Genomic DNA, 12,431 nt, shown 5'->3' on the forward strand with positions numbered 1-12,431 from the left:
AATAATTTCGATGAACGGATTAAAAGATATGATCAACTGAATTATGATTGACGTTAATTGAAATTGCTTTTGAATCTGCAATTAAGATTTAAACAACTTGTTTACGAGATTGATAAATTGGATTTTTGAATATTACCAACCGAGTAAATGAATCCTTATATAAGGTACGTCTCGTTTTGCTGAACTATTGTCAAAATTGACTTTTTGAAACGACTTTGGATAACTTTTGTATGTCGATCTCGAGCATTAGGATTGTGATACACTATGACCTAACCTAGCTTGAGAGACATTTATTGACCAACATATGTTCTCTAGGTTGAGATCTAAGGTTATTTGGTAATCCGAGTTTCGGTCACATTTTGGTGAACGACTTTATATGCTGCTAAGGTGAGTTTCATTTGCTCCCTTTTTAATTGCTTTTGCAATCTATATTTTTAGGCTGAGAATACATGCACTTTATTTTAAGCGCAATGGATACAAGTACATACTAAATTCTACACTGAGTTTGAACCGAAAATCCCTTAGCTTTGGTAACTAGTAACTGCCAGTTATAAGAACTGGTGGGCGCGAGTAGTAGTATATGGATCCATAGGGCTTGACATCCCCGTCTGTTCCAGGTATAGAAACCCTAGCCTGAACTATAAAACAGACGTATGCTATTTGAGTGTATCGTACATGTTGGTTGCATGTTAAACACAGGGGTACTTATTAGATAGACATTAAAGCTTAGTTACCAGGGTTCTCAATCTTATAGAATATTTTGATAAACGTTTCTGGATGAAACAACTGAAATCTTGTGATCCACCTTTATATACAGATTATGCGAAACACTAAAACTATGAACTCACCAACCTTTGTGTTGACACTTGTTAGCATGTTTATTCTCAGGTTCCCTAGAAGTCTTCCGCTGTTTGCTTATATGTTAGACAAGCTATGTGTATGGAGTCTTACATGGCATATTTATCAAGGAAACGTTGCATTCACCAAATTATCACCATGTATCATATTTTGACTGCATTGTCAACGAAATTACTATTGTAAACTATTATTTATGGTGATTGTCTATATGTAGAAATCATCAGATGTCGAAAACCTTTGATTTAAATATTCATTTATGGTGTGCCTTTTCAAAAGAATGCAATGTTTACAAAACGTATCATATAGAGGTCAAATACCTCGCAATGAAATCGATGAATGACGTGTTCGTCCATATGGATTTGGAGCGATCGTCACATTACTTATCTCCTTTTGGAGGCTCTGGAGGCTTCAAAGGATGTTATTTATACTTCTTTTAGACTATGGATAACACAACGTTTCTCTCCCCACTAGAAACGCCTGTAATGGGATGTTTGTGAGCGTTTGTCAAAGTAACACGGCAGACTTTAGGTGCGTTTGCGATTTTTTATTTATTTTCTTTTTAATTATTTTTTTTTTACATTTTTCACAACTTTTTAACCCAACCTCCAAATATATTTTACAACATCACTCTCAACCCTCTTCAACAACCTTCCTCATTACAACTCCTCATTCCCCATTCATGACCATGTAAACGACAATAACCAAAAATATCATTCTTCCACTTCACATATGCGTCACCATTATCTGTGATCTTAATAGGCTTTGGACGCTTTAAAAGAATGGTATTTATAGTTCTTTAATCCTTTTGATAATATCAAAATTTTCTTTTTCTTTTCTCATAGCTGCACAATCTAAAGTCTTTTGCTAGAACTTATGACTTAACCACCATTTGTAATTTTGCTTTATATGCTTGCTAGTCCTTTTAATATGTGGTGTTGTTCATAAAGAAAAAATCAGCCTTTACAATAAAGGAAAATAAATAAATAAAATTTCGTCGTTAGTCCTTCTTGAAGTTTGGTGGACCATTAATAATATAGGAGGCATCTTAAAAAGGTCAACTAATATCAGTCAAACCATCAAAAACTATAACCGTATCAGTTAATTGTACAATTAGGGTTTTATGAGTTGGTGAAGAAACAAAAAAACGAAAACAATGAAATTGGCATGGCTAAGATCTCTGGAAACTTCACATCAAGACTGCGTATGGGCGTGTACATGGCTACCTCCGACCACCGGTAAAACTTCCGGCATCCTTCTCACCGGATCTCTTGATGAAACCGTTAAATTATGGAATCCGGAAGACCTAACGCTTATCCGTACAAACACCGGTCACTGTCTCGGTGTTATATCAGTTGCTGCTCATCCATCTGGTAAAATTGCAGCATCTGCTTCAATCGATAGCTTTGTTCGTGTATTTGATGTTGAATCCAATAATACAATTGCTACTCTCGAAGCTCCTCCTTCTGAAGTCTGGCAAATGGAATTTGATCCTAGGGTATATATACTGTTCAATCATCTTCATAATATCTGATTTATCATATGATACGAAGTTTATAGAGTTTGTTTATTATTTGATTTAGAGCAAATGTCATACTATTGCAATTTTAGTTTGGCAGTGATCTTTTGTAATGCTAGAAAACATCAAATTCAATAACCAATTAGGGCTAAAAACCACCAGACATGGCTGAAAAACTTTAATTTCAAACAATTCAGCCTCAGATACTTGTTCGAGTAATTACCATTTACCAACACGGAACTTGGTAAGTGTTATCAACCAAAAGGACTACTGTGTAAATTGTATTGCATTTTAGTAAGCTACTGTATACTGTATTAGTTATGGTACTGAATGTAACTTGAGTATATGATTGTTTTGAATCATACATGTCATGTTAGTATGTTTTTATGACTCCTTGTAGATACGTTAACGATTTACATAGCTTTCATTTTCAATCGAAACCTGGAGCTTCATGCTCAAAAACGCTTATAACTTATAGTGCAAACTTTCAGATGTGTTAGATTTTGGAATCTGGTCTTGATTTGTAGTATAAAAGATCAATTTAAAGAATGTGGTTTATGAATAAATAAACATGCTATTTATGCCTTACCATAACGGCATAACCCAGTGAATTGTGTTTAACAGGGTACTACTCTTGCTGTTGCTGGCGGCAGCAGTGCATCACTTAAACTATGGGATACTGCTGAGTGGAAGCTGATAGCAACTTTATCTATTCCTCAACCTGAAGGTTCTAAGCCATCTGATAAAGGAACCAACAAAAAGTTTGTTCTTTCGGTTGCATGGAGCCCAAGTGGACGACAGCTGGCATGTGGGTCCATGGATGGTTCTATATCCGTGTTCGATGTACAACGTGCCAAGTTCCTTCACCACCTTGAAGGACACACGATGCCTGTGCGTTCTCTTGCATATTCTCCTATAGATCCTAGAGTTCTTGTTTCGGGTTCAGATGATGAGCGGATTCACATGTACGATGCAGAAGGGAAGACGCTGTTTTCATCAATGTCGGGTCACTCTAGTTGGGTTTTGAGCGTTGATGTGAGCCCAGATGGGGCAGCTATTGCGTCAGGATCTAGTGATAGGACCGTTAAGTTGTGGGACCCGAAAATGAGGGCAGCAGTTCAGACAATGACTAACCATACTGACCAGGTGTGGGGAGTGAAGTTTGAAGCTACGGGAGGTGGAGTTAGAGGGTGTTTGCTTGCAAGTGTATCAGATGATAAAAGCATTTCATTATACAATTATTCCTAGTTGTTGATTCTCTTATTTTGGTCCTCGTTCCCATTTGGTCTTCATCGTAGTGTTTATTTGCATAGTTGACTTAAACTTGAACTGGTTGAGGGTACCCAATTGTACGGTCTTCGCTGTAAGCTGAAAAACATTTAAGCATTGATTGGTGAAACTCAAAATTTTTTGTTGTCTTCTATTAAAAATGGTAGCTCTTTATCTGGAGGTATTTACTATTTTCAAGTGGGATATTATTCAAAACTAGCTCTTTTGAATGTTTGATGTTGCAAGTTACTTTTTAATCGATGAAAAACGAAGTTGCTGTTGTTGCAGATAAGTTGTCATGAGGGGAGACTTGTCCTGATTAAGAGGATTAAGACTTGTATAGCCAGATTTTATCAACAAATTCATCATTTTTCTAGTAGCATACTCCATATGATTGACTGCTAGCTGGACCCATTTGTTTGGAAGCTTTATGTGGTACCTATTATTCATGTTTTTAACACGGTGAAGTTTCTTTGTTTTTGCTTCTACAAACTATATGGCAATAACGTTTGCAGTTTATTGGTAACTGATCAAGTAAGTAAATAGGTACAATTTTAGTTATATAGGCAAGTGTCAAAACGGTTAGAATTTGTGCTCACGACCTGCTTGTTCGTTTCATTTGATTTTAATTATTTTAGCATAGTTTCCTTTAGTAATTTAAATATAATAAATGGAAAGTTAATGTTGACCAATATTTAACTGTTGTAACCTGCTAATTTATCTGCCTCTAATATGCAATATGTCGGTCAAACTTGTTCATTATATTTGTTATCATACACATTCCATCGGGGAAATAGAGTTTACTTTCTTTTTCTTGATATACAATCTATCAAGATTGAATTGTCTATTATAGCGGCGGAAGGCCTATATAGATTGGTAAAAAAAGCAGTCGAACAAAACTTCTTCAAGGGGGCTGAGGTAGGAAATGACAAAATTACAGTTTACCATTTTATTTGGTGAATGACACCATCTTATTTGGTGAATGGAGCAAAAGAAATGCGCGCAACCTAATGAAGCTCCTAATCCTCTTTGAAAAAATGTCGGGACTTAGAGTCAATTTCTCGAAAAGTAATCTGTATGGGGTGGGGGTATCCAACAACTCGATTAATGAGATGGCGACATACATGAGATGCTCCACTGGCTCTCTCCCATTCACATACCTCGGTCTCCTAATCAGTAACAAAATGAATAAAGAAAGGGATTGGGACACGGTAGTTGGAAAATTTAAAGATAGGTTGTCCGATTGGAAGGCTAAGTCGATGTCTTTTGGGGGTCGTATTACTCTCCTAAAGTCGGTTCTTGGTAGTCTCCCGTTGTACACTTTCTCCCTATTCCGCGCTCCATCGTGTGTCATCAACTTGCTCGAAGGTATAAGACGTAATTTCTTTTCGGGCGGGTTGGGGGACAATTCTAAAATGTCTTGGGTGAAGTGGGACACTATTCTATCCTCATATGAGTCGGGTGGGCTGAATATAGGGTCATTAAAAGCAAAAAATCTAGCGTTAATTGGGAAATGGTGGTGGAGATTTCATGTCGAAAACAATGTTTTTTGGGTCAAAGTAATAAAAAGTATTAACGGTCGGGACGGGTGGTTAAATGTGGTTGAATCAAATAATAATTCAAGCTTTGGAAGATCTGCTAGTCGATTTCAAGTTTAGTGACAAAAATGAAGACACATGGGCATGGAGGCTTCACAACAGTGGAGTCTTTTCATCTAGTGTACTATCCGAAATGATCAATTCAAGGCTGCTGCAGACGTCAATCGGAGCAACTGAAACTCTTCGTAACAACTTAATACTGCAAAAGATTGGTGTGTTCATATGGCACGCCCAAAGAAATCGTTTACCGGTTCGTACGGAGCTAGATAAAAGGGGGATAGATCTCGACTCGGTTAGATGTCCGATTTTTAATGATGGCATTGAAACAATCGAGCATATCTTAGTGCAATGTTCCTTCGCGAAAGGAATTTGGGACAGACTTCTAAAATGGCTGGGGATAAACAACAATCAATATGTCCCTAGGTGAAATTATACATGGTAGTTCTCGCCCAAATGCAGGTTTAAAACAACTCATGCGTCAAGCTTGCTTCTGGGTAAGTGCCTATATCATCTGGCGTAATCAAAATCTGTTTCGTAACGTATCTTCTACTATCCTGATGGCTTTCCAAGTGGTTTCAGTTTATTCCGGATAAGGCAAAGCTAACGGGTTGCATAACTTTAATGCTTGCAACGTTGAAGTCATAACTCATAAGCAACTCACACAGACACTAAAAGTTTTTTGGTTGATTGAGACTAAAAATTATGTGTTGGTTTGTACTTTTAATTTCCGTGTATTTATTGTAGCGTTTCCAAATAATAATGTATAGCCGTTCTAGCTCAGTTGGTAGAGCGCGTGGCTTTTAACCACGTGGTCGTGGGTTCGAGTCCCACGGATGGCGTTTTTCAGTTTAATTAACATTTAACGTATTTTTATCTGCCATTGGGAAGTACATAAAAGTTGGTGTATTTTTATAATTTGTTTTCCAATCCTAAACATTCTATGTATATTAATACAATCTCAACTTAAATCCACACGCAATAGTCGCCATATCGTTACTACGTAGTACTTGTTTCAAATACTAGCTTTTCAACGTGAATTTGCCATAAATCATTCGATTAATATCATTAAATTCAACAAAACGCACCCAAATTTTTGGTTTATATATCGCCATCTCCATATATAACCACACAACATGACAAGCAATTATGTTGACTGTTTCCTGCCATATATTCACGAATTTATATAAAACACGCAATATTAAATATATTATTATCTTGAATAAAGGTCCGGATTTTTCATAAATGACAAACAATCTATCTTGTAATATGGGCCACAAATGAATCCAATTCCAAACGCGTAACGCCACCATCTACCATAGATTGCCGGACTTTACAACTAAGCTCCTCTGCCCGTTGTCGTATCTCCACCCCTTCCTCTTCCACCATCAACCGCCTAACGACCTCTTCCACCACCCTCGAACTCACCAACTCATTTCTTTGAGGCCAATCCCTCACATAAATCCCAACATTCAACACTTTAGTTAGCAGCATAGCATTGCGTGGCTGATCAGAATGCATCGGCCACGCAACAACAGGAACTCCCATAGTCATACTCTCCATACACGAATTCCACCCACAATGACTCATAAATCCCCCGGTGGACGGATGCCCCAGTATTTCCAACTGGGACACCCAATCCACCACCACTAAACCTCTCTCCCCAACCCTGTCTTTAAACCCTTTTGGTAACTCAATATTTCTTGCTTCACCTTCAAAGATATCACCTTTATCCGCATCTCTTAACACCCAAATAAACTTTTGTTCGGATTTCTCTAAACCAAAAGCAATCTCTTGGATTTGTTCATTGCTAATTGAAGTAGTTGTCCCAAATGAAACGTAAAGAACCGAATTAGGTTCTTGTTTGTCAAGCCAATCGAATAATTCGTCTCGTTCATCTCTTGATTTGTTAGTGACCTCAGTTGGGTTAAAAGGTCCAAGAGCCCAAAGTCTTTTATCATCTTCATGACCTTCTTGTTCGAGTACATCTATGAATTTGCGTTCAATCGCTCTACTCGCATCATAAATCGTACCTACGTAAAGTATACAAAAAATAAATTGTAATAATTATAATTATATATCTTAAATTGTATGTTTTATATGTGTGAATTATTAAATTGGGACGAACGGAGTATGTAAAATCTACCAGATGAAAACTTCTCTTGAGATACATATGTGGAAGCAACGAATTGTGCTCCATCCAATGACATACAATCGTCATTCGAAGGAACTTCCTTTAGTAATAACTCGAGTTCGTTATCGAGTTTGGGCCTTCCTGTGGCATCGTATAGATACCAAAGTGATGCAAAAGCAGAACAACACGTAAACGAAAAAGTTTCAGTGTTATCATAGTTAACAACATCTTGAACAACTGGTCCCATGAGGTAATCATGAATAACAACCACTCGTTTCGCAGTTACCGATAATGTCGAGAGAAGATCATTAAAAGGTTGCCTAAGATGCATAGAGGATTTAAATGATGGGATTAATTGTGTAGGGAATTTAATGGTGGATGTGGGGTCAGGTGGTGGTGAAGGGAAGTGAGGTGTGGGGTAGTCATGGAAAACAATGTTGTCATTCGAAATCGGGATACGAGTTTTGGCTTGGCGGCTGTGGACTGTGGTGGTGATGACGTGGATTGGGAGGTTGTAGGCGGCGATAAGGCGGGCCAGGTGGTGGAGTTGGTTGAGATGGCCTTGTGCCGGAAAAGGGACCATAACCACAATAGTATCATTGTGGTGTTGTATGGTAGCCATGAGTGTGTTGTGGTTTGGGAGATATTGGGCCAAAATTTAGGTTGAAAAGTGAAAGTTGTAGTGTAATATATATAGAGCTAACTAAAGGAGTGAGACGTTTGCAACAATGTTCTTTTTAGCTTTACTTTTTTGTATTAAAAGTGGTGATGGTTTATGTGAAAAAGAGAATATGATATTGTTATTCATGACTCGTCTTTTTAGATAAGAATAAGAATAAGAATAAGAATAAGAATTTAAAATGTTCAAAAAGGTAAAGCAATAAATCAATCTAAATCATTCACGTCAAAATGAAGGAAACTACTCGGAATACCTATGAAACCACGAATTTATTGAAGAAAACTATTGAATGATATGTTATATATGATAAGTGTTATAAACACAACCACGCAGGATTGCTTAAGTGGTTATCGAGTTGCCAATAAAGCACACCACTTGAGTTCGATTCATGACTAAGACAAATCGTTCATAAACGAACTGTGATCGAGTTGCAATAAAGTAACCATACATTTACTCAGCTATAAATTATAAAATAGAAAAAATAATAATAACCGAATGATTTTAGAAACCCTAAATCATATATGATATAATCTTCAATTTACACTTTGCACTCTTGAACTTCAGCAACATTGCCACCAACATAATCTATTATAATAGCAGATGCACTAAAGTTTGATATTTTATAAAAGAGACACAAAAGTTAAATCTGCACAAACCAAAGCAAGTTAACTATGAACATAACATGGATAAGATTGCAACAAAGCTATAATTTTAACAAGCTGAAAGCAAAATGTAAATCTGACTGTAATAAAATTTGTAATAGTTAATAGTTAATATGTAAGCATATACTTTTATATATATATATACTTTTATATATATATATATATATATATATATATATATATATTTTTTTTTCGAAAAGCAAAAAATATATAACACGAGCCCGCTTAGGGGGGGAACCCCTTACAAGAACACGAAGAGTAAAACTCGGCTTAGGACGTAAGCCAATAACACACGACAAAACTAACGAAAGGAACAAAGCGTGAAGTATATATTACCTTCAATCCATCGTTGTCCAGCCAAGCCAGCCCATAACAAAATGTTAGACCGACTGACACAACCGAATTGGTTGAGGAAAAGGAAAGCCCAGCGACCAAGCACTCCCGCCCCCAAAAGCGGAGACCGAAGAACCGCCAGGTTGTCGAGGACACGTCTGAAGAGGAGGCCGGCGCCTCTAAGTTTACCACCCTACCCACTAATGGACTATGAGGGGGGAAGGTGAACGGGAACCGACCGAAAGCCCGAACCGCTTGACCCCTTCATACTCGATTCATTAGGGTTGGGCATGGATGGAACCAATCAGAAGTGCAAATCGCGCAAGCGAAGCCGGGAAACGGACCGCAGCGCAACGACTAGGACTCGTGTGTGTGTGTGTATTTGTATATGTATTTATATTTATGGATGATACTTGTCATCCATATTCAAAATTATATTCATTTAGGTTCATATATATCCGTATCTGTATTCATTTAACTTCATCCATATCCATTACAAAACGGGTGGATCGGATGAATAACGGCCGGATGAGGTGGCTATTTTCATCCCTAATTATAGGGGGATGATTCTAACACACCCTTTTTTGATCCTCACACACCTATTTTAACCTTTTACTCTTCTAATAATACTCCATTTTTTTAAATTGGTGTGTGAGGATCAAAAAAGTGTGTGTGAGAATCATCCCCCCTAATTATAACATACGTAGTATTTATATAATAACATTAAATTTGTCAACAACATTATAGAAGTTGTATACGTTATACGTAAGGCGGGCGCATATATGCTAAACAAAAATAAAAGTCACATAGCATTAATTTTGTTTGTAAAGAAAATATTAAAGTCAACGTGACAGTCTCGTTAACAGGCTATCAACAAATACTATATACGGAGTATATATTAATTAATACGGAGTATTTAATTAGTATGATTTACCTTATGAATTAAGTAATTAGTAATGCGAAAACAAGAAATTATTTTGTGTGGTTTAAGTGTGTTTCAAAGACAGTGATGACAATAAAACGTGTTTGTGGCATCTTTGAAGTTGACATTTCGAGACGTTGATAAAAGACGGAAGAGGGAATAAGCCGCTTACTGTATTTTTTTTATTTACTCCGTAGTTTAATATTAAAATACAGGAGCCAACATGAAAATTTATCGATTTGATAAATTATAGAATTAAAATACATTTGGAATAATTAATAATATTATTATAGGGCGGCTAATATATTCACTTTTTTTTCTTAAATTATTTCTAAGCCAAACGTTTCTCATTAAATTTTAGTGTCAATATTTGATTAATGCCGCAAGGTTTTTGTTAGTATGATCTTTTGTACGACAAAAATCATGTTATGTTATCTAGACTCTTTCTAGTGTCTAATTAAAGAACTTGTTCAATCACCTTCAAAATTTTCCACTCTTAAAAAATAGTAGATAATGTGTTCAACCATTACATGAAATGATGACGATTAAATAAAACTAAGAATAATATACTAGAATGTTTATGGTTAATTTTTTTTTTGATTAATCTGAATTAATTAAAATTACTATAAAAAATTAGTTAATTACTACAAAAGAAATTTGAAGTTGATTTTTTCGAAGAAAAAAAATGGTTGAAGAAATATTTTACAAAAGTTGTTTTGTTTTAGTAAAGACAAAATTTTGTTGATCGTGCTTAAACATTGTATTAAACGGCGTAGGTGATCTTAAACTTTTTTTTTGACTTGGTTGACTCGATCTTTTAAGATACTTCACGGATAACCCTACATTTAATAAATGTTAGCTTTTGTCCGTTAAGTTATCTCACATGAACTACACGTGAGGGTATCTTCGTCTATTTAATATCCTATACATCTCCTTCATCGTCTTCGTCAGTTTCTTGCACACTTATTAAAATTGTAGAACCCTAATTTCTCCTCATTCAAATTTATTAGTTTTCAATCCAAATCTTTAACATCATACAAAAATACAAAAATAGAAAATACTCCGTATATATATATATATATATATATATATATATATATATATATATATATATATATATATATAATATTAATAGTAAACATCTAAATCAAAAATATGAAAGTTTACGATATGTCTTAAATTTAAGATATATTATTTTTTTTGAATGTCGATATCGACATTGAATGCTCTCATTTGTCACCTACACACGCATTAGGAGGAAACTCAATTCGCGACGATGTTGGCAGTACCCTCGAAGGTTGGGAAAACCCCTCAGAGACCTTCTCAAATCGCATTGATGTTGGCAGTACCAACCAAGGTTGGAAATTCCCTGCTTGGAGTGAGAATCGAACCTGAATTGGCAGTACCCCAAGTTAGATCTCACCCTCATACCACTCAAGCAAAGCTTCCGTGGTAATGTAAGATATAATATTGAATATTGATTTTTTGGAATTCCACTCATAAATTTAGACAGTGCTTTTCTGCCAATTTGGGTTTATAAGCTCAGTTTATGTTACTATGTATACTTTTTATATGCCCAATTTGTGTAAATAAAATAATTTGCTTTCAGTTTTTACTGCGTCGTTAAGAATGATGATTTTTCCCGCGACGGCTACTTCACCATAGTGTATTAGTGTCATTTAAACCCTGTAAGCTATTGTAGGTATTCATGTAAGGTCATGTTATTGTTTTTTCGTGCTCGTTAATCCTGAGACGTGTGTTTCTGAGGTTAAATTAGAATTTGGATACCGAAACCCTAACTTTGAATTGTTATTAGCTTTTGAATTGAAACCTTAAAATGAAACTCTGGATCGTAATACTATGAAATTATGGTGAAGTGATAGGAAACATTTATATCAAAAATATGAAAGTTTATGTCAATATTACATTTTTTATTTTTGTATGATGTTAAAAGTTTGGATTGGAAATTGATAATTTTGAAAGTGAACAAATTATAGCTACAATTTTAATAAGAATTGAGAATGCAGAAGAAAGTGACGAAGATGATGAAGGAAATGAATGGAGAAATTGAATGGATGAAAATACCCTCAAGTGTAGTTCACATGAGATGATTTAACGGCTAAAAGTTAACATTTGTTAAATGTAGGGTCATTAGTGGAATATCTTAAAAGATAGGGGTCAAAGAAGTAAAAAACAATGTTTAAGGTCATATACGCTGTTTAGAACAAAGTTTAAAGACCATTGATAATGCTAAAAACGAACATATATTTCATAGCATTATTCCTCAAGAAAGACAAGCTTTTAGTTGCAATTGTTCTATTTACAAGTGATATTCGTTTAAATAATAAAAGGTGAAGACAAAAGACAGATTCGACGAATTGAAGACGCAAACGACCAAAAAGCTCAAAAGTACAAAAGACAATCAAAAAGGTTCCAATTATTGATAAGAAACGTCTCGAAATT

The 12,431-nt window shown here is 35.4% G+C and overlaps 2 protein-coding genes and 1 non-coding gene across 3 annotated transcripts; 2 read left to right on the forward strand and 1 right to left on the reverse strand.

The window, feature by feature from the left end:
• The first annotated feature begins 1,978 nt into the window (after positions 1 to 1,978).
• On the forward strand, positions 1,979 to 3,817 carry LOC139893699 (WD repeat-containing protein VIP3-like). The gene is made up of 2 exons (XM_071876874.1): positions 1,979 to 2,353; positions 2,999 to 3,817. Exons 1-2 carry the CDS (start codon positions 2,012 to 2,014, stop codon positions 3,620 to 3,622), a joined length of 966 nt encoding a protein of 321 aa, XP_071732975.1. The 5' UTR covers positions 1,979 to 2,011; the 3' UTR covers positions 3,623 to 3,817.
• A 2,190-nt stretch (positions 3,818 to 6,007) lies between these two features.
• Positions 6,008 to 6,080, forward strand: TRNAK-UUU (transfer RNA lysine (anticodon UUU)). The gene has a single exon. It is a non-coding gene; the product is annotated as a tRNA-Lys (tRNA).
• A 177-nt stretch (positions 6,081 to 6,257) lies between these two features.
• LOC139893700 (zeatin O-glucosyltransferase-like) lies at positions 6,258 to 8,040 on the reverse strand. The gene is made up of 2 exons (XM_071876875.1): positions 7,385 to 8,040; positions 6,258 to 7,271 (listed from the first exon to the last, which is right to left on the reverse strand). Exons 1-2 carry the CDS (start codon positions 7,992 to 7,994, stop codon positions 6,496 to 6,498), a joined length of 1,386 nt encoding a protein of 461 aa, XP_071732976.1. The 5' UTR covers positions 7,995 to 8,040; the 3' UTR covers positions 6,258 to 6,495.
• Between the last annotated feature and the right edge of the window lie 4,391 nt (positions 8,041 to 12,431).

Source organism: Rutidosis leptorrhynchoides, chromosome 2, assembly GCF_046630445.1.
Source record: "Rutidosis leptorrhynchoides isolate AG116_Rl617_1_P2 chromosome 2, CSIRO_AGI_Rlap_v1, whole genome shotgun sequence".
Classification (NCBI taxonomy): domain Eukaryota; kingdom Viridiplantae; phylum Streptophyta; class Magnoliopsida; order Asterales; family Asteraceae; genus Rutidosis; species Rutidosis leptorrhynchoides.

Bases quoted from the DNA above. Each gene is read 5' to 3' on its own strand.
- LOC139893699 (XM_071876874.1), top strand. From the start codon at position 2,012: ATGAAATTGGCATGGCTAAGATCTCTGGAAACTTCACATCAAGACTGC. The intron at 2,354-2,998 runs GTATATATACTG...TGTGTTTAACAG, and splicing joins AAATGGAATTTGATCCTAGG to GGTACTACTCTTGCTGTTGC.
- LOC139893700 (XM_071876875.1), bottom strand. From the start codon at position 7,994: ATGGCTACCATACAACACCACAATGATACTATTGTGGTTATGGTCCCT. The intron at 7,272-7,384 runs GTAGATTTTACA...TACTTTACGTAG, and splicing joins TCAAGAGAAGTTTTCATCTG to GTACGATTTATGATGCGAGT.